Source organism: Hyalella azteca, unplaced genomic scaffold (assembly GCF_000764305.2).
Source record: "Hyalella azteca isolate HAZT.00-mixed unplaced genomic scaffold, Hazt_2.0.2 contig6587, whole genome shotgun sequence".
NCBI classification, from domain to species: domain Eukaryota; kingdom Metazoa; phylum Arthropoda; class Malacostraca; order Amphipoda; family Hyalellidae; genus Hyalella; species Hyalella azteca.
The window spans coordinates 244,211-270,271 of NW_025936745.1; the positions used below are offsets into that span (position 1 = coordinate 244,211).

The window sequence follows — 26,061 nt, forward strand, 5'->3', positions numbered from 1 at the left end:
TTCATATGAAAAACTACACACATTGAAATTGGTTCGCGATTAAGGTAATTTGTAAACGAAAATTTACGATCGTTTAAATTATTTTACTAAAAACGAAGTAGACAGGAAAGGACATAAAATATTTTAAAATTTGATATGGAATGTATAATCCAGTTTTTTTTTCTGTTGAAACATTCCATATCATGTTCACATTACGTTTCCGTAACATTAGATTTTAAAATCTTTTCCAGAATAATAAATATACCTCAATTAACCTAATTTTAACTGAAAAAGTTAAATAGCTCTACTGTAAAATTGTTTACGATATTAAAGGATTTAAAGGATACGATTCAATTCGCATTAAAGAATGACAAGATGTAGCTATAAGTAGGATCGCTCTTTAGACCCATATAATTCACGAGACAGAAATAGTTTTTAATTAATTACCGTTGGTGTTGCCCGTGCAAAACCCAAAGATTGAAATGAAAAACAAATAGTGAAAAAAATATTATAATATAAAATGAAGGACAGCCCTAGGGTTCTAGCAGGGGAAACGACTGCGAACTTCCCAACGAAGGACTTATAGAGTTGCGCTACCTGGCAATTCATGAGCGCTTGCGCATGTGTTATGCATTTAAAAAGGTTAATAGTAAGATACCAATTAAAAGCATTTTACCGAATTATGTCGTTACGAAATAGGAACTATCGTTAACTTTTAACTTCTAGCGTCGTTTCTCATAGCATCAAATGAGGTTGTGAATCAAAGTAGGTTTATCGCAGAACTCTTCGTGTATGTCCCGGATGTTCGTCGCACTCAGTTACTGAATAGATGTGGCTGGGGGCGGGTGTTACACAGTGTGCTCTTGGCATTTCTCATGGAAGGTAAGAAGTATCCCAAGTAGTGGAATTCAGCTGAGTGTTTATGGTGAAGAAAATGTGAGTGATATAGAGAATTTTAAGTGCTGTCGAATGGCTAAAGTTTCAGTGAAAGTGTTCGAAAATTAAAAAATAGTGCAACGCTGGGGCTTCGATCTGCTTTAGAGCAGTGAAGTTAGAGTTGATGCTAAAAATCCCCAGGCTTCATTATTACGTATTTTTGCACTTGTGTGACTCTTATAAAATGGTTATTAGGAGTTTGTTCTGTGATAATTGCGTTCTAAGCTTGCATAAAACTTGATTTGAAGTCATGGCTGCACGTAAGTACAGAGTTGGAGAGAGTGTCATGTTGAGAGGAGCTGCACACATCATACTCGCATAGTGTCTTTCGACGCACTGAACGGGCTCAGCCAGACGGCCATCATGCTTCCGAGCAAATAAGTCTCTGTCCGACCGAAACCCTACAAAATCCTACTACATTCCTGTTTTCCTGCATACTCATTTGCTTAATAGCTAAATATAATCAGAATTTGATTGAAACGATTCTATAACATCATGCTGTTGTTATATTTAAATCTATTATTCATCGTATTTTCTGCCTATATTTGCCCCTTGGTTGTACCGTACTGTAGGTGCCGTGCGCTAAATGAAGGGATTCTCTTGAGACGCATTTTGCGCTGTTAGTTACGCAATCGCTTCTTATTTTCTATGTTATCTCATTATTCCTGCCATGCGATTTTTTGATTCCTTTAACATTCACAGAAAATTTTGATATATTGAATTTCTACATTTGTTATTGTTATCATTAACCTGTTTCCGGGAGTATAACGACCAATTTAGACGTGGTGCGAAGATAGAACAGTCTTTATTCCACTCCTGTGTTTCTTCAGCCTTGTCCATGATGTGATGAAAAACACATTTGCCCATATCAGTGAACCCGCGTTGCTGTATTCATATGAGAGAGGTTTAATAAAGAGGTACCGTCCTCAGAGTGACGTTATCCCGCGATTTAGTTTTTATGGTTGAGTTTTAATTGAAGATTTGAATTCATGAATCAAATGATTCATGATTTTTAATGATTTCCTTGATGATTTTAATGACTTATAACGCACAAATCTTCGAACCATTGCTAAATACAATCCTCTGACGATTTTATTTCAGTTCTCTTTGCTGTATGGCATTTCAACTTGCGTAGTTGCGTTGTTGAATACTATTAAACTTTGAAATTATGTTGGTACATATGAAATCTTTTGGTTGAACGCTGTTGAATTGGTTAATTATTTTAGCGCTGAACGAATTCATGACGAAACACGTGCATTTCCTCCTTACTTACGTAGTTGCGCTTGTTGAATGAAAATATAACCTTGATGTTACTTTAAAATTCTGTTGATATAAATAGTTATTGTTGGACGTTATTAAATTTTAAATATATAATTATTTTGGCACTGAACAAATTCATGACGAAACATCTGCACTTCTTCTTACGTGCGTAGTTGTATTGTTGGATTACGTACAGGATTTCCTTTTGACATGACTTGTTTAGCGCTTATTATGATGAAACGTGTGCCCAACCGACGGCTGACCGCAGCCTCCCTACAGCTGACTCGTCGTGGTCAGGGAATTTGGGCCTAGTCTTGCCTTTTGTCTGCTCCTGCTTCTTATAAAATGCTCGTAGAAGTAAGTTTTTCTGTGTGGAAGTCACTGGTGACTGAACGAGGTGATTTGTTCATGTTATTATCGTCAAACATTTGGCTGGCATCACTTTAACACTTTCTGCTATTTAACTCAGGAAATGTGGCCTGTGCTGGAAGAGTTAATTTGAGATAAAAGAAGCCTTTTTTTCTTGTGGTTCGAGTGCACGGTTCAATATATTTTTTTATCAAATAGCCTTAATTGATATGCTTTTTTAAACAAAGTTAATTTTGCAGAACTCTGGGCACAATTTTCTTGCATCAAATATCATTGTCATGAGAATTGTCGTTATGACTGATCTCAGTCGGGGAAGTTCAAACTTAGAAAAACGATGCTATTTTTTCCACAATGCCATGTATTTTCGATATTTTTTTGATTGTATTGATATGAATCGAGATCATCTGATAATGCGTTGGTCAACTTGCATGGTGACGATGCTGGTGCCAGTAGAACTTACTCAACTTGTCGCAATTGCACCAACAAACTTTATGACGCTACCAAAGAGCTCGACATTAATAGCATGCTTTATTGAGCGAGGTTGAATTCTAATATACTTTTGTGGTAGGTTGATCGCAGACTTGTATTGCATTGCTCACACAATATATAATTCAAGTCACATTTGGTTTTCTCGACTGCTATGAGGCTCGGCTGCGGCTTGCGTTCAGTAATGTTAGGTGTGAGGCGCCTGCTGGTGCCAGATGTTGCTTGCAGTACCTACGTCGGTGAGGCTTTTGTAAACAAAGAAAGTCTAAAGCCCTACGCAGCCTTCTCAAGAATTCATCTTGTTCTAAGCTCGTCGTAATATGCTTTGTGTTGTATGCAATATGCGTGCCCGCGATTTTAGGGTTTTGAAGCAAGTATTATAATACATGGGGAGCATCTGATTTTCGTTATTTTTTATGAGAAACGAAACGTTCCTAAATACTTTATCGCGATTAGCGCTAAAAATCTAGACTAATTTTCACCTCTGTGGAAGTGCGAGACGATACGAGACGTTCCGGATAAATAGGAGCGTTTCAATTGTTCGGAATGTACAAATTTTTAATAGCGCATAACAATCTAGTTGACTGAATAACGGTTTGCTTGTACAACTTTGAGGAAATGTTGATTATTTGCAAAATCTGTTTTTTTGGTTTCACATTTTTAATTGACTTTGAATCAATTTAATTTCAATGTTCAATTTTAATTCATTCCTAATGAACGTTTTCCAATAATATTCTAATCAATTGTGTACCAACGGTGACTCATTACCTTTACTTAATGTTAGCGATACGTTACGTTAAGTTACGGTTACGTGTTAGGAGGCGAGTAGCACCGGAAACGGTTAGTGCACCTGTAACCAAAGAGTAGAACATTCAACGGAAATCAATGGTAACTTGGTAAGGGTGAGCTTCTAACTTCTATAAGACAATTTTCATTATAATTAATTTGTATGACTCGTTCTGAAGTATTGTTTTAATCTATGCATGATTGATTGGTGGTGCTCACGTATGAATCTTGAAAATAGGATGGCCGGTATGCGAAATATAATAACTGAGATTGAATTGGCGCTCAATGGCGACCACACATCAGAAGACACTGTAAGAAATTAATTGCCTTTTGTATATGCTTAATCGCCAATAAAACTAGTTGGGTCAGTTCAGGCCGTCAGTACTGGCTGCCGCAACTGGTCCCGCGAAGTAACACCTGTAGACACGACGTCACCGACGCGTGCTGATGCCACTATGATATTTCGATCTCTTACGGTCCTCGAGGTTCACCAGCAACATTTTCTTGCCAACCACATCTCGCCAAATCTGCTAATTAAGTTATCTTGCAAATGTGCTTTGCAGGCAAATGCCGGAAAATCTGCCCAACTGTCATTAATAATCTAATTTTGAATCCGTGCTATCCTTGTTCCGCTCTATCAGAATGTCTCGTTTGTCTATTACCTTAATAGAAAATCTTATTCTTTCTGTAATTTTCACACATTTCATTATATCCGGGGCACCATTTCGACCTTCCGGGACACAATTATTTTCCTGATTTATTTCTGAAGTCATTAATTTTCCCCTGGTCTCTTTTTTTTCTGTGACATTTCGTCTCGTTGTTCCGGTCTATACATTTTGAGAAAATAGATCCCTGACGCAAGAGTTCATGATGCCGATTAACTTAATTTGCTAACTTTGAAAACATTTAACTAATACTTTTGACTTCAGAGCACTTTTATTTGACTTCTGCACTGGTTGAATTACCATGTAATAATAATAGTGATAATAAATATATGATGAATTAATAATAAAAGTAGACTAACGACAGAGGCTAGCAGTGAAGATATTCGTCAACTTCGGTCATTGACAGTTTTTGCTCAATTATTCCCTGTTTTTAAACAAAATTTTTACAATAAAGTAGGTATTATTTTGCGCGTAGAGTATTAAATTAATCGGAACTCCGTTAAATATATCCATGTTTGAATCATTTTCTGTCTATGGAGTATGGAAAAATTTGAACATCTTTTATTTTTCGAAGAATCTTTTCTAAGTATTCGGCCTTGTTTTTTCCGCATCAAAAACTCAATAAGATATACCTCACGGGATGCAACGTTAATTCATGATTATCTGACCCTGTTTTAGTGAACGAAACTCAGCTAGTGATGCTCAGTAATGATATTGTTGATGATATTATTATTATTCAATTGTATAATATTGCAGAGCCTGCCTTCATTATCGGGCAGCATTGATTTGCTTGAGTAGGTTGCAGGAATAACTATTCCATGGAAAAAAGTGGAAATTTTTGAAAGCGTAGAAATATTTAAAAAGTTTTATTTATTAACCACTCTCTGACGTTATAATGGAATTCTGCAATTTGAGTTTGTATTGCTTACTTACAGGTTAGTCCAGCCTTGTTCGGTATAGATTGTAATCTGTGCAATTTTAGACCTGTGGTTGCAAATAATGTTCATACCGAACCCGGCCATCCGGAACTCCATCATTCAAAATCAAGTTAACAATTTTGAAACCAAAGTACCGTAATTAAAGAGAGTCCCGTTCGATCAAACCTGCATTTTATGCTGGAAATTAGAGGGAAGTTTAAAAAGTTAAAAGGAACAACTGGACTTTCTTCTTTTTGAATAAAATTTTCTCGCAGAAACGTTGAATTGCATACTGCAAACCTAGGAGAAAGATTAAACCCACGCGAATGTATACCGGAATTGAATAGGATAAGTGGGTTCAGATAGATGAAGTGAGATAGTGGGTTCAGTTGAGTGTGAGACAAATGGGTTTCTTTTTGCCAGCACTGTTAACAGTGGGTTCATTTAGCCTAGCAGCAGATGAGAGTAAGAAAACGGGGTTTATTCATACCAGCATAGGCAAGAGTGGGATAACTGGATTCATTACGTGTGCCATCAATGAGGATGTTATACTGGCTTGGAGGATCCAGTCAGAAAAGGTCGCACGCTTCTGAAAACGAGACTCAGCTAGTCAACACGCGCATGGTTTACCTCACTCTTGGTAACGATAACAACCTGATGCTGCTGCTATGTGTGCTCGTGTGTGCCTGCTCTACGGACGACACAGGATCGGGTGTATGGTCTCTTTTTTCCCACCTTCCTCTCGGGTCCCTGCCAGCACGCCGTTTTTCGTGTCGCTTGTTTCCGCATCGGGGCGTTGCGGGAGGTGTAGCCGCTGCGTTATGGGAGAACACGGCACAGCCCTCCATATAATTTATAGTTATTTCATTCATACAATTATTGCATTTATTCCATTATTGCATTTATACAATTATTACATTTATTCAATTATTACGTTCATACAATTATTGCATTTATGCAATTATTACATTTATACAGTTCTTACGTCCATACAATTATTTCATTCATACAATTATTACATTTATACAGTTCTGACGTTAATAAAATTATTACATTCATACAAATATTACATTTATTCAGTTATTATGTTCATACAATTATAACATTCATACAATTATTACATTTATACAGTTATTACGTTCATACCATTATTACATTCGTATAATTATTACATTTATACAGTTATTACTTTCATACAATTATTACATTTATACAGTTATTACGTTCATACCATTATTACATTCATATAATTATTACATTTATACAGTTATTACGTTCATACAATTATTACATTCATAAAATTATTACATTTAAACAATTCTACATATGCATAGCAACTGGCATGGATAAGCACATCTGTGTATTGCATGGATAAACATTAAACGTAGTATTCCTTTGTAAATGCTTATCAATTTCACAGGTGCGATGTTTGTATCGCTCATTACCCGCAAAAACTTACTTCCGCATATGTTCTATGGCATATTGATTATATAATACGGCTATGGCTTTGTATAAGATCAGCAATTAATTTTTTTATACGATACGACTAAAAGGTACCTATAGGCATTTGTGGAAAGTCAGACTTTACAACAAAATTTGAGTATTTTGACTGAAATTAAATTCTCTTTGGATTTATTTGATTTAATATTATTGTTTTACTAACAATTAAGTAAAATACAATTCAGCAAACGAAATGCATGCGACTTCCGGAGTCCATCATCGGGTCGAATAGTTTTACATGAGGGCGCGGGCTGACGCTTATATACTTAGCATGTGTTTCGAACGTAGCAGTCCCAGGCCACGCTTGACGTATCAGTCCCAGGCCACGCCGGAGCACCATTATGTACATGTTTGGTCATGCGACGAGCAGCAGTCTTGGTCCACGAGGTCGTGACATCCTTGTGTGCACTCCATCGATTGCTCTGCGATAGCCTGCAAAATAATCACCGTAATCAATTACGTTACTGCTCAGGTTGGTAGCATTCCAGCTTCATTCTTCCTGCCATTCCGTGTTGGTGGTTTCCGCGCCGGGGCGTTGCTGGAGGTAATCAGAATCCCACAACTGCCACCAAAGCCTGTTTACCCATTCATGTGCGTCCATTTAATTTCAGACGAGACTCACGAAAACCGAATATATTATAACTGGGAATTCAATAAAGCTGCGGTCTCGAGCTACGTCGTTTCGTGAATGAGAGGTACACCATACTCGAGTCATGTTCATGGATATTGATTTGTATGAGTATTACTGTATGCATTTATCTATTATATTAAAGCATTCATTTATGTATATCACTTACATGTCATGAATAGACTGTTTTTTAATTTCACGTTTTTTCACCCACGTTTTCACCCAAAGTCCTGCGTGAATGCATAATTACGTGGCTGAAGAACTAATAAGTCCGTAGGTATAGGTTATGTTCACTTTGTGCGTGCCTGTATTAACTTGGTAGCATATGGTATAATATCCAAGTGGTGCGTATGTTCCAAAATGTGTGGAGAATCAGTTAACAGTGTCGGAACGTATCAACGTCTTAAGGCAAGGACTAAATATATATCTATAAACATGGGAGAATATCGCATGGGCCGCACCTACGGATAGTAAGGTTGAATGACCAGACCACGCTCGGTCATCGCCGACGTTTGGCTGCTTTGGTATGGTTTGATAACATTGTATTGAATTGAAAGCGGCTCTACCAAGCAGCTCCGACAATTCAGTGGCCATACCTTCCACACTGCTGGATTATTCTGCTTAGTATTTGGTAGGTACGGGGGTTGAACAAAATAAGGGAAACACCTGACATTTTGATATAGTAATTTTTGAATATATTATAAACAACAAAAACGTGACATATTTTTATGTTTTATTGTTTATTGTTGCTGCTAATTGATATTTTATCCTTTATTGATATTTTATCCTTATTATTTATCCAGATATTTTTAGTAAATCTTGTATCTATAACCTACGTATAAATGGCAAACCTCTCAGACTTTTAAAGAGGCCAAATTGATTGGTGCCCGTATGGCAGTTGCTAGTGTGACAGAAACTTCCAGAAACTTCTACTTTTGAGGCAGTACCTTCCAGAAACTTCTAGAGGTACCGTACTGTCTCAAAAGTAATGACTGCTTTTGAAAGAGAAGGAAAAACGTCCTCAGCATAGCTCATGTCTGGCAGGAAGTCGAAGTTGTCTGAGAGTGACCATCGGCACCTAAATCGAATTGTGAGGGAAATCGAAAGACCACGGCTGTTAAAATTACTCCAGACCTCAATTGCCAGCTACAGAACCCATGCACTTTCCATTAAGACTATCCGCCGAGAGCTGCACAGGTCTGGATGCTATGGGAGAGCTGCAATTAGAAAACCTCTGGTTTCAAATACAAATGCTTCAAAGCGTTTAGAGTGGTGTAAAAATCTCCATAATTGGTCCCTCGAGCAGTGGAAAAATGTGATTTTCACTGATGAATCATCGTTTACCTCATTTCCAACCTCTGACCAAGCTTACGTTTGGAGACGGCCAAAATTATCGCTTAATCCCGACTGCCTCCTCCCAACCGTAAAACATGGCGAGGAATCTGTGGTGATCTGGGGTGCTATTTCTTGGAATTCCGGTGAACCAATTATTTCTCTTCATGGAAGAATCAACAGCCGTGACTATTTTGGAATTTTGGAGGAATATGTTCATCCAATGGTTCAAGCACTGTTTCGGGATGAAAACGCCATCTTTCAAGATGATAATGCCCTGATTTATGCAGCTGCATGGTACATTCTAATGAAGTTGAGCATCTCATTTGGCCACCACTATCACCAGACCTGGGCCTATACTTTCAAAAAAAGTTAAGATATCGTAAGTTCATCAGCCAATCATTGACGGCCTTTCAAGCAAAATCCACCAATCATAGATAAGAGAATAGAGCGTAAGTACTTAAGCTAACTTAGCGAGTTTTGAAAGTATGGCTAATGAATATTATCGAGCATTTATGGCCCATTTTAGAGATGCAAGTCAGAAGTCGATTCCCGCCGCCATCGTCTTTGAAATTGCTGGAAAGAGTTTTAACTGAAGAATGGGTTAAAAATATTATGGAAACAATTCACAATTTCTATGAATCAATACTTCGGAGAATTGAGGCTGTAATTGTCGTAAAATGTGGACCTACGCCATATCAAAATAGGTACATTTTGTGGATTTCTCAGGTGTTGTCCTTATATTTTCCAACCCGTGCACTACCGTTAAGAGTAATTTCTGAATTTGTTCGGCTGGTTGATGAGCAAGTTTTTTTGGCAGCAAATCTTGTGTGTCGTGATATTTGGCCCGTTTGAATTTAGTGTATTGAAGCACGTAGTAATAGCGTAAATATAAAAGTCGACGCTAAGAAAAAAGACGCTCCAATGTGCTTGCAGGTTATGCATTTAATGCAGTGCTATAGTTTTGATGTCTTTAATTATGCAAACATCTGCCTGTGAGGTGCAAGTGCGTTTTACTTTGTTGATCTTCCATGCTTTGCACACACAAAACAAGCGAACAAGTGTGCTCCGATTTCAAAGAGATCGATAGTTGGTTGAATAACTGTAAGTGCATTGATATAAGCTTGATATAAGCATTGATATAAGATTGCACCTGTTTCGTCTCACAGAAGGAACTACGTACACTAGCAACTAACCAAGTATTAGAAGGAAATTTGTCAGCGTTAGCGAGGTTACCTGTCCTGTTGACTCCGTGTACTGGCGCCATGGTAACATTGCAAGCTTCAACAACTTGATGAAATTACTGCACTCATCTTCAATGCAAAATGGATTTTTAAATGGCCAGATAAATTAGATTCCTTATTATATAACTTCATATACAACAAGCTGAACATTTTTTGAAGGAAAGTTGTTAACCCTCTACCGCAGTATGTCACTATCCGGGAACATAACTTTCAAATTAAATTATACGTAAACTATTGAGTGTAGCAAACTGAAGACGTTTGTCCGCAACAGAGAACAATTTAAAGTTGTCGTACGTGGCGGCAACCATCAGTGCAAGTCATTTTGCGCTCACTAGCAACATATCCTTTTTGGGTAGGCTTGTGTGACAATACTATTGCTCCGGTTACTCATGTCAGGCGGTAGAGGGTTAAGGTCGAACAAATTCACTGAGCTTGAGCAGATCCTTTGTCAATATGTATTTTTGCAATTCTAATGTTTCATTGGCACGATGAACTCAATGGATCCACACCTGGAAACTTTATTTAAGCGGGTGCTAGCGATACATTACGCCGTTGAGTCACTTCTCAGAATTAGTATTGTAAAACGATCAAACAGATCGTTTTACGTTCATGCTGAAGATGTTTCCTGCTTAATGCATGCACTTTTTTATCACTAGAGTATTGTTTCCCTTGATGCGGCCGTCTAAAATGTCATAGCCGGTGGTGTCGATTGATTTATGCGTGATAGTAACAAAAATGACTCCTCCGCTACGCCTGTGGTGACAACCTGCCTGCTCTGTGGCTTACAGTGAAGCTCGTGTCAGTGCCAGGGGTGAAGCAATGGAAGAGAAGACTTGGAGGATAGGGAGCGACGGCTGACAACAGCGAGGGTGGGGTTATAAAGTTCTAGTTGGAGGGAGGGGAGGGGGTGTAGGGTTCCTAAGGAAGAAGCCAAGGGGTTCAGGGGAGTAGGGAAGAGGGGCTGAGCTGAACGCTCTTGCATGTTGAGACAGACGCCAGCTCTGGCAGCCACCAGGCAGCCTGATAGTCTCACTGCCGTCGAGCTCTGCTCGCTCAACTCGCAGGCCTGGCAACGTGTGGCGCAAGTTAGGTTACATTCCCTATTGAACTATTCCTGCGGTTTATTTGAATATTATGAGTTGTTAATACATTTGTGGGTAATAAATAGGGTTAACAAACTTATTTCTTCAAGATTATTCCGTACTGAAAATGTTACAAAGAACATTTTCTATTGTGGTCAATGTTCGTCGGCAAGATTAGTTCGGGCGAACCAAGTCTCACTTAAAATTTTTTACTCACTTTTGTAATTCTGTCTTTTTCTGCAATCATCTCATCCCTCTTGGGATTTGGTGCCTTGTGAATGTTTCATTTAAGCGTATGTCAGTAAGATATTAAGCACGAAATGATATTAAGATAAGTTTAAAGATATATGCTCAATCTATTTAATATGTATATAGTTAATTGTACAACCTTCGTTAGCAGTTCGGTATGTCTACTTCTGACTTCACTGTCTGCTGTGCTGAATTGCCGCCTCGAACCGTTTGATTCTGTGCTGTCTTATCTGAGTCATCGATGGTAATGCTATCAGTAATTATACTCCTTATCTTGTCAGAATACTAAAGTAGGCTCGATGGTCCGTGTGATCAGCTGCTTGTCAATGACGTGCCATTGCGATCTTTGCAGTCAATCAGTTGTGTTATTTATTTTTTTCATCATTTTTTTCTGTAGAAATTTTACATTTGCGGTATTCAACTCAACCCGGCACTAAAGAAGTTACCGTCAGACGAAACGCGAAATTGAAAAGACGCTCGCAATCACTTGATATTTAGGTTTAAAATTCTTGAAACCGAATAATTTTGAGAATCCACATCACCACTATTTCAAGCTTTATTAACTATAGCTTTCCATTACCTCTTGCCGTCTGTGTTGCTTGGAGTGAACTCAAGTTATTAAAACAAAAACAGTAGCGAAAATTATAAAGTTAAGCATTCCAATGCGATTGCCTGAGGGTTTGATGACCCGCGTGATTATATTAGGCATCATATGTCGCCATCCAGTTTCTCCTTGCTAGCCACTGGAGTGTCAGCGCTGCTCTGACGACGAGTATAGTTGCTGATCAATACTCATTGCTTGCCATGAATTATAATCCGTTCTATTAGGCCGGACTTCTTCACTTCTTAGACGCGCTTGACATGAGTTATGGGCATTGATGGACGCCGACAACTGGAATGTTATGCGCTTAACTGCAATGACTTATGCACTTGTTGCTTGTGGCAGTCTATATCAGTGACTGTGAATCTCTAATAGCGATTTCATCGATTGATATCGGTACTCTCTGCGTCACAAAGTGTAGCTGTTCTTATATAACAGTGGAAGCTTTTTTGAAGAATATAGAATATATGCTTTATCTTTGCCATTGGAACTAATGCGTTCCGATAGGTGGTTGAAAATGCCAGGAAAATGTTGACAGGTGATATGTTCTTCTAATAGGTACCCTTGAAGGTTAGCTAATGAGTATGTGATTCGATGGTTGGCTATTTAAATTGAGCGTGCCTAGAAAAATTCTGTCAATTGTCAGTCTTAAGATCTTCAGCAGTTGTCTTTAGGATATCTGTTTTTTATGTATATATGCAAAATATCAGTATATTTTTGATGAGAAACTCACCAAGTGCGCAGGAGACTGCAATGAGATCGAGCTCATTTGACTGCATTAATTATTAAACTGCAGACAACTTTTCAGACAATCGAAGTGAAACTTGTGAACAGCGCTACGTCATGTCACTGGACACTTAGCAGCCACATGCATGTATTGTTGTTGTTGTGTTTGTTGTGATTCTTGTTGTTGTTGGTGGTGAATCGTGGCGGTGCACCGCGCTATATCGATTGCCCCTCGCACCCTCCCCTCTCTCCTCTCCATCGCTCCTCCCTCCTGCCCATCGCTGCTTCTCCCATCCCTCCTTCCCATCGCCACCTCACTCCTCCCTCCTGTCCATTGCTACCTCGCCTCTTCCTCCTGCCAATCGCAGCTTCACTCCTCTCTGTTCCCCAGCGCTATCTTACCCATCCCTCCTGGTCATCTCATCATCTCTCCTCCCTTCTTTCCATCGTAGCCTCGCAAGTTATTTTAATATTTTTCTACTCGCTCTCTTGTATGTTTTTTTCTGCTCCCAACTCCTGATGCTGAGTATACATTAGTTGCAAGTCGCCCTGCACGTCGCTGGCACGACCGTAGATCGTGTGTACAACACTTGGCATTCAATGTATTTACGACCATCTCGAGTTTTCTTTCCTAAATTCGTTTTCTGATAGGATAGTTTATGTGTATTTTATTCGAATTTATTGATTTACATAATAAATTACTTTATTTATTTACGTTTTTTATATTGGACGAGATCTACCAAGTGCAATTGTTTTACTCGCTGTATAGCCCTGCCTGTGTGTTGCCCGCTGTATTATATTGATTTTAATTTGTGTTGCACTTCGTGGTCTCACGGATGCAGCAAGCAAAATCGTCCGCGGCCGCGTGTTACGGTATATATACGCTTACGTGCGACGCTCTTCACTGCTAACCCTTACCTTGCTTCTGCCAATTCTGTACTTCAATTATTTCTGTAATAATTTTGTTTGCACACTTTCGCATACGACTTAGACTTTATTTATGAATTAATGCCTCCCTCTTTTATATTTATATGAAGTGAGAGTTATATTATATTCATTTTTTTCTCTGTAGATACCTTTCAAAGTTTTCTTACTTAACGCGTTGCTGCTTATTGCGAGCGGAGCCTCTGGTTGGTATCATATTTCTGATCTCGTAACGGAAAGATTTATCCCGCAAGTCCACATGCGTAGAATTTGTCTATAGCAGCTACCTATGTCACCATGAAGTAATTTAATTTGCTCGTACTGAATGGTTTGATTCATTATGACGGTGGGGGGTTAAGCAAGACCCTATGAGGATGTTGATGCTGTCGAAGGCTTAATTATTGACCAGGACGAGAGTGCGTGAGTGCGGCCCGTGGCTAGTCCTGTACCCGGGGGCAGCTGCGCGGTGTGAGCTGTAGCAGCAGCGCAGCTTTAACGCTGCTACTGCTGCAACTCCTACCGCTGCCCTTACATGCTCCCTCTATACATCTGTCCCTTGCTCCATCTGTCCCTTCACTCCATCTGTCCCTTGCTCCATCTGTCCCTTGCTCCATCTGTCCCTCCACTCCATCTGTCCCTTGCTCCACCTGTCCCTTACTCCATCTGTTCCTTGCTCCATCTGTTCCTTGCTCCATCTGTTCATTGCTCCATCTGTTCCTTCACTCCATCTTTCCCTTCACTCCATCTGTCCCTTGCTCCATCTGACCCTTGCTCCGTTGTCCCTTGCTCCATCTGTCCCTTGCTCCATCTGTTCCTTGCTCCATCTGTTCCTTCACTCCATTTTTCCCTTGCTCCATCTGTTCCTTGCTCCATCTGTACATCTGTCCCTTGCTCCATCTGTCTCTTGCTCCATCTGTCCCTTGCTCCATCTGTCCCTTGCTACATCTGTCCCTTGCTCCATCTGTCCCTTGCTAAATCTGTCCCTTCATTCCATCTGTCCCTTCACTCCATCTTTCTCTTCACTCCATCTGTTCCTTCACTCCATCTGTCCCTTCACTCCATCTGTTCCTTCACTCCATCTGTTCCTTCACTCCATCTGTCCCTTCACTCCATCTGTCCCTTCAATCCCATCTGTAATTTCACTCCCATCTGTTATTTCACTCCATCTGTCCCTTCACTCACTCCGTCCCTTAACTCCACATGTCTCTTCACTCCCTCCGTCCCTTCACTCTCTGTCCCATCACTCTCTCAGTCTCTTCACTACCTCCGCCCCTTCACTCCCTCAGTCCCTGCATTCTCCAAGTCCCTAAGTAAAGGATATACTCCGTATATCCTTTTGATCCTTACACTCCTACGCTCCTCACATCTTTCTCAGTTGTACCCACCCCACACCCATCTCCTCTACTCCATCACGACCTCATTCTCTTCTATTTCTACTGCTCCGTTTACTCGCACTTCTTTCTCTTTATTCCTCGTGAGGTTCCCCTCCCTTGACTCCCCAACGCCTCTTCCCTTCACTCCCCAACACTCCTACGTACTTACCCCACACCCAGCGCACCGTCCCCACTCCTCCATCACTTCATCTCCTCCTCCCCGCTCCCCAGCCAGCCTCGACCGCCATGCCGTCTTGCTTCTTCTAGTCTTGCCCTTGCTCTGCAGCGTTGCTGCTCTTCTGATCTACTTCTCTTTATTTACTTTGTTGCTGTTGTTACTAGTGCTCTTGTCAGTTCCCTTGTTTTTATTTGTTGCCGCTGCAAGTTCTTGTTGTTGTTACTGCTGCTCGCTATTTTGCAGCCGCTAATGCTGCTGTTGCTAGAGCTCTTGTTATTGCCAGTATCCGCTGCAAGGTAAGGTAACTGTCGCTGTCTACTGACCGGGATACTAGGAATCCACTCGCTCATTTCTCGCTAGGAAATCTTTTTTTTTCGCGTCCGGTTGTTGCGAGCATCCCCGAAGCTCATTTGATACCTGATGCCTGTATGGGCTTCCTCGGTAGGTAGTACTTTAGTGCAATGAATATGCTCATGTATTTACACAGAAGCTCCTTTTCTCCGATATTTCTCCGATATATTTTTTCAAGATATTTCTTGATGTTCAGTACGACAAAGTCGTTGGTATAATTGATTTGCTTCAAATTTGGCGCCTTTGTTTAAGTATATAGGTAGGTACTGTAATTAAGCATCCAGCTAACCTGTTCAATTTTGGTGTATATCTCTTCTTTGAGCGCTGCCATCGTGAGAGGTTTGACTTGTGCGTTAAACCTCGCATGACCCTTCAACCCATACCATGAACCTTCAACCCATACCATGAACCTTCAACCCATACCATGAACCTTCAACCCATACGTGGGTTCTACACAACCAGCTTCTGGGTTGTCTTCTATGCACAGGCTGGGGACTTAGACTGCCAGCGGCTGCACTCATAGAAATAAGAATTATAATTGCACATTTACAATGATCGAAGCAACGTGTAGAAAGTGTTGCACTATTCAGAGAATGCGACACATTTATTTCGAGTGCCGGGTTTTGTTAGTGTAAAATGCCGGACATTTCTTCATTCTAGGGAACATAGTTGTTCATGGTGCACGTATATTGTGAATATGCTACTTGGTTCAACTAGCTTATATTTTGTATTAGTACCTATGGAAAATAGTCGTCATGTCTGTGCATAACATGTGCGCGGAGTTTTGTACACATTCTAGCCTGTTGGCTGCTGATTGGATTACAGTGTCAACGAATAGATTGCGTTGTATGGTTCTAGATTGCGTTTTAACTTCAAGTTATCGAGTGCATCCCATAGTTCTTTATTGGTTTTCAGCTTTATGTTAAAGAATGTGTGGTGCAGTTCATTGTATTTTTATCCTATTTTTAAAACTGTGTGATGTAGCAAGTAGAATGCGTTGCGGTGGCATAAGTGGCTTTGTTTTGATAATTGTATTTTCGATTAAATGCAGCACTAAGCTTCATAAGTTTCGAAGTCGCTTGACTTCCTCTATGATCGAAGCGCATTTGATTTGAATAGCATATGATTTTTTTAATAACAATAATTTAATTCTTAATAATAAGATTCAGAGAAATCAGTGAGACTATGTCAAAATAGCGCTGCACTTTTTCGCCCCTGAATAAGCGATCCTGACCCTGTTTGGCCGGTATTAAGGGCGTATCAGTGCTACGCGGAGGTAATGTGTCATTATTGGGACAATATAACACATCAATTTATGTGAGTGTGTACGTCGCGTTCCCGTGCTCTGGGTGTATATATATGAACCCCCTTGGCTCCCCTCCTCCTCCTCCCCCTCTCCCTCAAACTCGTGCCCTTTGATATGAAACCACGCCTCTACCACTCTCTTCTCTTACCAGTCCTCTTACGCGATCCTAGCTTATATTTCTTCATCGTCGTAATTTCTGCCTTTCCTATCCGTCTCCTATATTTTTATGCATGCCTTTCGTTGCAACTATCATCAAACCAATTGTTATGTTCATCACTATACTCTTCACTCTATGTCTATAGAATCTTTACCTCTCTCTACCTCCCTCCCTCTCTACTTCCTCTCTTTTCATCGTTCTAGACTCTTGCTTGTTTGTTCGTCAGTTCCCAGTGGCCGCTTATCGTCACACTCATACAAATGCATATTGTCCAAATATTAACACACTTTCTTACCTACCGTATGAGCAGAGAGCGGAAGTAACATTGATACCTACGCATCTTTTGCCGTGTAAAGTGGGTCAGGATGACCCACACAAGCGCAAAGTGCATCACTATTTTAACAAAGAACCTCTCATTTCTTCTGGTGCAGGCAGCACGATGTTAAGATGCCTGTGTTTATACCTAATGTGAGCTCGTTTAGCTTAGCGTGAAAACTGAGTATATTATTTAGCGATGAAATTATTTTCAATGCGTCTAATTCTCCAAAAAATGTCTGAATGTCGAAATTCAGAGGCCACACTTCCAAAACTCGCTAAGTGAACGTAAGTACTTACGCTCTATTTTCTTGTCTATGATTGGTGGATTTTGCTTGAAAGGCCGTCAATGATTGGCTGATGAACTTACGATCTCTTAACTTTTTTGAAAGTATAGGCCGGCCCAGGTGCTGCAGGTGTAAAATTTGTTAGGTAGGTGTTATTAATTATTCTCTAGCATTTTGTCATGTATGTGGAATTAATACAATGCCGTCCATGTTAATGATTTGTCTAGCTTTAGTATTGTGCGACTCCTGCATGCTGAAACAGTGCGCCGGAATATCTTAGTTTTGCGTACGTTTTTGTATAGCCTATGAGCAACCGGCCGAGATAAATGCATACATATTGGCTGTCTTCAAACATCTCTTGCATTTTACAAGCGCTAAGTTGTTGTAGCTCCTGGAAATAGATTTTTCTTACAAATAATAATATATATGCATGCTATTCATGACAGGATTTCCAAATTTACTGACATGACAGGTTTTACATCAAGTTCATTAGAGCTTGTTGTGCCTTAATGCGCATAGACTTACTAATTATATGTATATAGAGTGTGAGCAGTATTTGCGTAGACCGCCTAAGTGAATTAAAGGAAAACGTCTTTTTTGTATTGCTTTATTGTTAGTTTTACTCGTCAGTGTAGGCATTGCGGTAAAGAGAGAGATACAACCCATTTTATTGTAACACAAACAGTTACGTGATGAGGTAGTTACACACGCAGTTGCGTGATCAGTGTAAGTCAGTTATTTACCAACTGTGGCCAGCGTTATTTACCTACTTCTCAAGAGGTACCTACAATTTGAAACTGCTGCCTGCCTCACGTCGACTACCTTTCCCAGCCGCCCTCCGTTACATTCAAACAGTAAACTTATTAATATCGCTAATTATTAACACCCTAAGTAAGATATTCTATAAATAATATATGCTACATATTTTTCAGCTAATATGTTGTGATAGTGGAACGCTGCAGCGGTACTTTTAAGTACCTACCAATTTAAGTAGTACTACTCGGCCACGGAAAGTTTGGGAACCACATGGTAGAGTCAGTGATGAGAACATAGAGGTTCAACCCACCATCATAGTAGCTCTTGAAGTCACAGGATCATTGAAGGCAGTTGAAAGGCTTAATAGGATCATTCCTCGTGTGAATTTTCGGACGAAGAGTTTCTTGGCCTGCACATACGAGAAAATCTCCGAAAGAGATAGGTAGTTGTACATGCGCGCTGATGCTCCCTCCCACAACAGAGCGCTACAACGACCTCGATTGTTTCCTTGTCACGACCTAATTGCCTCTGACCTCCAGTGTTCCTGCGACTCATTATGAAACTCTATAATAGTTGGGCGTTCGTTTATTTTAAATGTCATTGGTTGCTCGCCCTAATAAATTTTAATTAACAATTCTTTACGGTATTTCTCGACTATTGCGACTCTAGTTTCAGGCTTCACTTCGAACCATTGCGTTTAAATGTTAAAATTTTGTTTAAGTCCCCTCAAGGTTGAAAGCTATGAGTGGATTGATGGCAACGTTATGTTTGCTCACCTCAGGCCTTAGGTTCACTTCAGAACTATTAGAAAATAATCTACGGTGAATTATCTCCACCTTCTGAATCACTGGTCTATTTCCGTCGAATTCTCAAGGCAAAATGGTGATGTCTAAAGTGCATTTGCCATTTGTTACATTCAAGATAACATGTATATTTATTGTATGTGGATATTTATTCCATGTAGTGTGCTGTCAGTGGCGATATCAAATCGAATTTCTATCGATTTTTAATGCAAATGACAATATTTTTATTCTAAAATTTACGTGTAAAATTATCGACTGAAAAAATTACTATTTTCTCCCGAATATATCAATTATTTTTTCCGTTACATTCACGTATTCCTTCAATTAGATCGATGCTTTGCAGCTAGATCGTCAAGCACCAAATCACCTCTGGTTTCGTTGTGATTTGTGCACTCGTTTTTCTGATACTTCCTCGACGCATATAATTCACCAGGAGCTGGACTTACATTTGGTGAGGTAGCTTCTGGCACTTATGTTTGTCGAGTGTGTAGGAGTTGGGATGCAATTTAGGACTCGTTTAGGCCCAACTGAGCTATATTGCTTACGGCAACAACCATCCCTCCAGCCTCTAGTGTATACCTGCACTCTTGATCTTCATTTGCTGTCGCGTCAGCCTTTTCTTTTATTCAACCTCAACTGAGAGAATATTCGCGCCTATAAAAGTACCTAAACATAATATTTCCGAAGGCTCTTTGCCATGAAAATTATTCGCTCCTACAAAACTCTAAGCAGTCCTTGCATCAACCTAGAAAAATTGCATACAACCTAGACCCAGCCTACAACCTAGAAAGTTAGCCCACAATGATAGCGCCAAGCGTCCCATACAGATTTTATACTTGTTTCTGCCGTGCTAAGTTTCTGATGGTTAGGTTAGGTTCTGCTGGTACTTGACGCTGGACGCATGTAATCGCAGTTATATGGTCCGTTCCTGCTTTGGTAAAGCGGAGGAGGGAAATTGATGCTGGGAAACCTGCGACCTCTGGCGGAGACCAAGGAAGGCAGGCAGCTCACTCACATCACACCATGGACATCCGCTGGTGGAATTTCAACAAGAGCTTTGATTTCCAAATGATGTCTGCTTTTGTTTGGCATTGGATCTCAGTCTATAGAGAGTTTTCGACATCTGATTCATGCTATTAGGCCCTGTGTTGACGACTGTGCTCGACGTTGTATAGGTGGCTTTGCAGAAACTTTTTCTGCTTTAATTTTTCTCACTTTCGAAGTAGCAAGAAAAAAGATGAATTGAATGAAATTTTGCTCCTCACATTAACCGCTATGCATGCCAAAATATGAAAAAAAATGTTCCTCGTGTCTCCTTGATAATCATAATTAATTCTTAATGCTTATTATCAGCAGTATAATTTCTTATATGCGTGTGGGTTTTTGAGTGAACTGTTCTCGTCGCTACATGTTGTTTCTTGGCTCAGCTTGGCGTGCTTCTCTTTTGCTTTGTTCTTGTGCGCTTCTCTGCCGCCATCGATCCTTCGCCGCTTCGTCGAGGCTATCGGGAGCCGTGACGTTTTGTCTCGTTTCTTCCTATTCGATTCCCTAAATTAGCGCCTTCAGTGCTTTGATTTAGTTAGGTTTAATTCGTATCGTGTCTATTTTCATGAATTGAACACCATCTTGCGATAGCAGTACGTTGTATTTCCATGTTATATACTTCCATGATTCGAATTCCTCAGCCAAAATCATATTACTGCAGTACATTCGTAGCAAATTTGTTCGCTTCACAACTTTATAGAAATACGGAATCCGAGTGAACTTGCATCGATAATCTTCCAGCTAACAGTATTAGAATGATTACCACTATTATATATAAAAGTTCGAAGGCCGTTTACTGATGCATGGATCACAACTTATTATATCATTATCACTTAAATTTCCCCGTTCGTACCTTTAGTTAATATATTTTTTTTTATTTGGACGTCTTGTGTTACCATCGCCTTCGTAGTAATTTTTTCCATTTTCGTACTGATGATTTTTTTTTCGCGTCATGGTAACGCCTATTTATTCTTTCTTGCATAGTATATTCTAGTTTAATTTATTTAGAAATGTTTTAGTTCAGTTTTAACCTCACAGGAGTAAGGGACACGGTCAGTATTTCAAACGGTCACACGCTGAGCTTCGGTGCCGCGGTCGCTAGTCAGGTGATCCCTGGCTCGGTCTTACCCTGCCCCAGGCAAACCTATCTCCTACCTGACTGTCGCCTCGCCACTCATGCCCACTCATTCCTTTTACTACTTTTAATTGTCGGCTATTGGTGTGGGTGTTTTATTCTACGCGTTTTTATAGCCACGCATCCTAAAATTTTTTCCTTGCCCTGATCTTCGTTAGGTTGGTACTTTTTTGTTCTTACTTCCCTTAAGTTGTTTTTTTTTTGTTCTCTAGTGTCCTTACTGTCACTAATATTTTTACTTCAGTCGAATTTACTTGGAATCAGTGTCGCAATACTCGCTGACATTTGTTTAGCGAGCGACGAAGAAATTTCAAAGAAAGGAACTTATATACAATATTACAGAGAAAAGATTGTCACTGTCTATAGTGCTGATTTTTTACTGTAGTGCTGATTGTCACTGTAGTGCAACAACATTACTTTGGATTAACCAATTAAGGACAACCAACAAATTTATGGCATATTGAACTATCAAACAAACACTCGTATTGACAGAAAAATTTAGTTGAGCAGCGTCTCAATTGTGTTCGTGTTTTTGGGTTTTATATCTTAAATTTTTTTCGCGCTCAAAGATCAAATTATGTTTAGGTTGGTGATGTATGCCGGTTGGTAGGTTAGGTTAGTTAGTTTATGTGACGAGTTCCTCGTAGCCCTATTGCGCTGTGTCACATGACCGAACATTAGTGCAACACGGCCGGACGTGTAATTTTCTTTATAATTCGCATATCCTTGATGCTCAAGTGCACTTCAGGAATAGGTAATCCTTATTGAGGGTACATGAATGATTCTGTTTACAAGAATGGTATACGCCAGAGGTTATTTGTTAATTGAAGTAGTTTGCGCATGTATTCAAGAAAAACTAATTATCTCAAAATAAAGATGCTGCTTAAAGTTCAAGTTTTAAATGTTGCCGGGTGGCTCGTTCTGGTTTGGTATACCGGTAGTAACTTTGCACAGTGAACAATAAAAAGTCTTTATTCAGATTCAAAGTTACACGTTCAACAAGAGATTTCGTGACAAGAGAAGCATGACGATAGCATGAGCAGCATGACGAGACGCTAAACATGCCTCCCAGCTCCACGCTGGTGTACCTAACTCTCACGTACTGACCCTATAGGATCATTCCGCCGCTGACTGAGGACACCACATCAGCCAGCGATAAATCCGCTAAGATGAAAAATAACAAATAGAGGAAATATGACGAAACTTATTTACATTATAATTCTAAGATGAAGAATAGCTAAATCCAACTTGGATGCAAGCCTCCGACGCCGACGTAGCGTGAGACCGGCGAAAAAACACAAGTATAATACCTACAGAAAATATAGTAAGAAAAACAAATGGTATACTTCTACCCTATAACACACTCCCCCACCAGCCTCGGCTCACGCGACTTACTGCTGGTCTCGAAAATCCGCGAATTAAGTACACATTTAATCATATTATCAAATAACTCTTATATCTTAAATCCTACGTTAATGACTGCAAGGATCAACTCAAGCAGAAACGATCACCAAAAAATTCAGAATTTGGAATTTCTCCTGGACTAAATTCACAAATTTAAAGTTTGAATTTCGACGGCGTAAAAATTTACAATTCATCAATGTGCAACTCGACATACGTGTTACGTACTCGAAATTGTATAGAAGTACGGTTAGACAACTCAAGTTGACACAAGTCAAAACACACTAAGGACACGGTTTCACATTAAAATTAGGCAGCTCTAGAAACAATTATATTTTTTCGAAGCTTTTCTTGGGTTGCACATTTGATAAATCTCTAACCGATCCCGTTGACCTCAACCTACGAGGAGAATACAGTGGCTCTGTCTCATCTCGCACACACGCCTCACAGCTAGTTTGTTTCTGCATAACAGGACGCGGCAGAACTCTGTCGTAAGACTCAGAAATAAAATTTTCCAAACTAAAGGAACTCTTCTGGCTTTCGTTGTCATCAATAACAAAAGAATGTGAAGGTTACCCTTCATCTGATAATACGGCGGTGAACCCTATCGAAATAGAACCTAATTTTAAATAATATACGTTTAAAAATTACTTTTTAAAGACAACACTTCTAAAGAATCCAGTGTCTCCGATGTTACACATGTACAATGAATTTCTAATTTTATTATCATGTATACGTATGCAAAAAGTAATTTTTATATTTTATTTTTAAAATGAAAAAATTAAAAATTTCAAAATTATTTATAGGTAGGTACTGTCAATTGAATCATGCATTGTCTCCAACTTTACGCTAGTGTGCAAAATTTCAGATCGATTGGACAGGTTGAAGTATGTTAAATATCCATTATCAGATTTGTACGTAGCAGACAAATTATATTTTCAATTCTTTTAATAATAAAAATAATTTATTTATTTCAAAATTATTTATTCTGTCAATTGAATCATGCATTGTCTCCGACTTTACGCAAGTGTGCAAAATTTCAGACCGATTGAAGAGGTAGAAGTGTGTTAAATATCGATTATAAGATTTTTAGCCGACAGACAAACAAACAAGAAGTGAAGTTAAAGAGAAGTTTTGTAAAAAACTGATTTTCTCAGACTAAAGTTGCTGCTTAAAGATCAAGTCGTACTCATTGCATTGAAGTATCGGACCTAATTATTATCTCTTAAAGTACGGCAGTTAAAATTTCAGAAATAACGGATATGTATAGAGGCTGTGCCGCGCAAAAAATTGTAGAAAAACTTATGATATCATATAATGATTAATTGTATAGCTTAATCACTCACAAGCTTATAAAAAAACAGCAAGTTCTCCTCTTTCTAACCTCACTCGACAAGCTGTGCGTCTCGAGCAGCTGCTAGTGAGGCAGCTGCTGCTGGCACGCGCACGGCTGTCAGCCGTATCATTAATAATAATAATAATATTATTATTATTGTTATTAATTTTTTATTATTATTGATTAATATTATTATAATCGTTCGAAAAAAGGGAGCTGTGCGAAGTACTGACTCGGAAGTACTCCGTTTCCTTTACTATTCAGGAGCTTTATGTTAGTAAACTTCTCCCTGTCAATAAACCAGTACCTGGACTATTTCTCGCTATCTGTGAACCTTCTCTAAAACTTTGTTTGTTTGCTTGTCTGTCTGTCTGCTACAAATCTTATAATCGATATTTAACACTTTTCTATCTGTCCAAGCGATCTGAAATTTAGCACACTTGCGTAAAGTTGGAGACAATGCATGAATCAGATCACAGAATAAATAATTTTGAAAATTTAAAAAATTGTATTTTTCATATTAAAAAATAAAAAATAATTTTGTGAGCTAGGTACATAACTTTTAATAAATATTTTACACACTTTTACCTGTCCAATCGATCTGAAATCTTGCACACTTGCGTAAAATCGGAGACAATGCATGAATCAATTGACATGTATCGTATATTATTTATATTCCACAACCTTTGACCACCTAGTTCTGAAACACTTTGACTTCATGAAAGTCTGGCATAATGCACAGTTTGCGCCTTATGGTTGTGTGCCTGGGGAAGTGATGGCACAATAACTCAATATGGTTCCTAGACACACAATATTATTGTGCAAACCGAAGTATTGCGCAATAATATTATGTGTCCGTGGATTTCATGCAGTCAATATATTGTGCAAACCATATTGCGCAATAATATTGTGTGCCTAGTAGCTGCTTTCCAGACGTTGCACTTCAGCGTGACAGCGCTTTCACTCCAGGGCTTGCGCAGTGTGAAAACGTTTTAATCGGTCCGATAATTCCAGTTCAAGCGGCGTTTAAACCCTTTAATGTACCGTGTACGTACCATCAATGATACAAAGAAAATTTCACAAATTTTGCCCAAAATGCCAAGTTAATCAGGCTCTTATGAATTTTATAAAAAAATACATTTGCATTCGAAAAATGCGCTGTAAGATACCCATAATTTAAATAGAAAGTAACATAGTTTTCCATTAAACCTATATAACAGAAATAAATATTACCAGCCGTTGCAGCGACGAAGAGTCTCTCAATAGGATGTTCTGTTCTGGTAGATTTTCTGGTAGATTTATTCATAGTGCTAAAGCCTTTTAACGACTCATAGGCTGCTATTAAAATATTAAATGAAATTAGTGCAATATCATAATTAAATAAAATCATCATTACTCTCCCGCATCAGAACTCTCAGAACGCCGAACTTCTTCTAAATCCCACTTCATATTTTTCTTTCTTCATCGTCCTACAAGCGACTATGAGTGTCGTCGCCCGCTCCTGCATACAACACGCTGTGATCTGAATGTCAGCGAGGGAATTGAATTCATGGATTGAGTACATTTTCACAAATTTCAACCGAAGCCACATTTACAAAACGTACTTTGGAAACTCAGCAGCGTTAAGCGAACGTCGTTTATCCGAGTCGGAAATTTTAACGATTCCTTAATAATTAATAACGTGGATCAGATGCTACGAGCACTTGTCAGACTCTTAATTCCCGCGGACATCAACAGGTATTTTGGTCCGCCGCTCCTTGATAGAGTCTCCTCTTCCTTCGATCTAATCGAATAGGTAATTATTTGCGCGTCATCAAATTAATTTTCGAAAAAAAGATACTATGAACTGGAAATTTTCAAATCTTTCTGTTAGACCGGTTGTAGCTAAGTGGTTACCTATAAATTGGGAAAAATTATGAATAAATTTAAATTTTT

The 26,061-nt window shown here is 39.1% G+C and overlaps 1 protein-coding gene across 1 annotated transcript in view; it reads left to right on the forward strand.

Moving 5' to 3' along the window:
* The first annotated feature begins 818 nt into the window (after positions 1 to 818).
* Positions 819 to 26,061, forward strand: part of LOC108677188 — a 48,553-nt gene continuing 23,310 nt past the window's right edge. Inside the window, exon 1 of the mRNA XM_018165362.2 lies at positions 819 to 861. Within this exon, the coding sequence (XP_018020851.1) occupies positions 855 to 861 (7 nt within the window). The 5' untranslated portion in view covers positions 819 to 854. The remainder of the gene's footprint in view (positions 862 to 26,061) is intronic.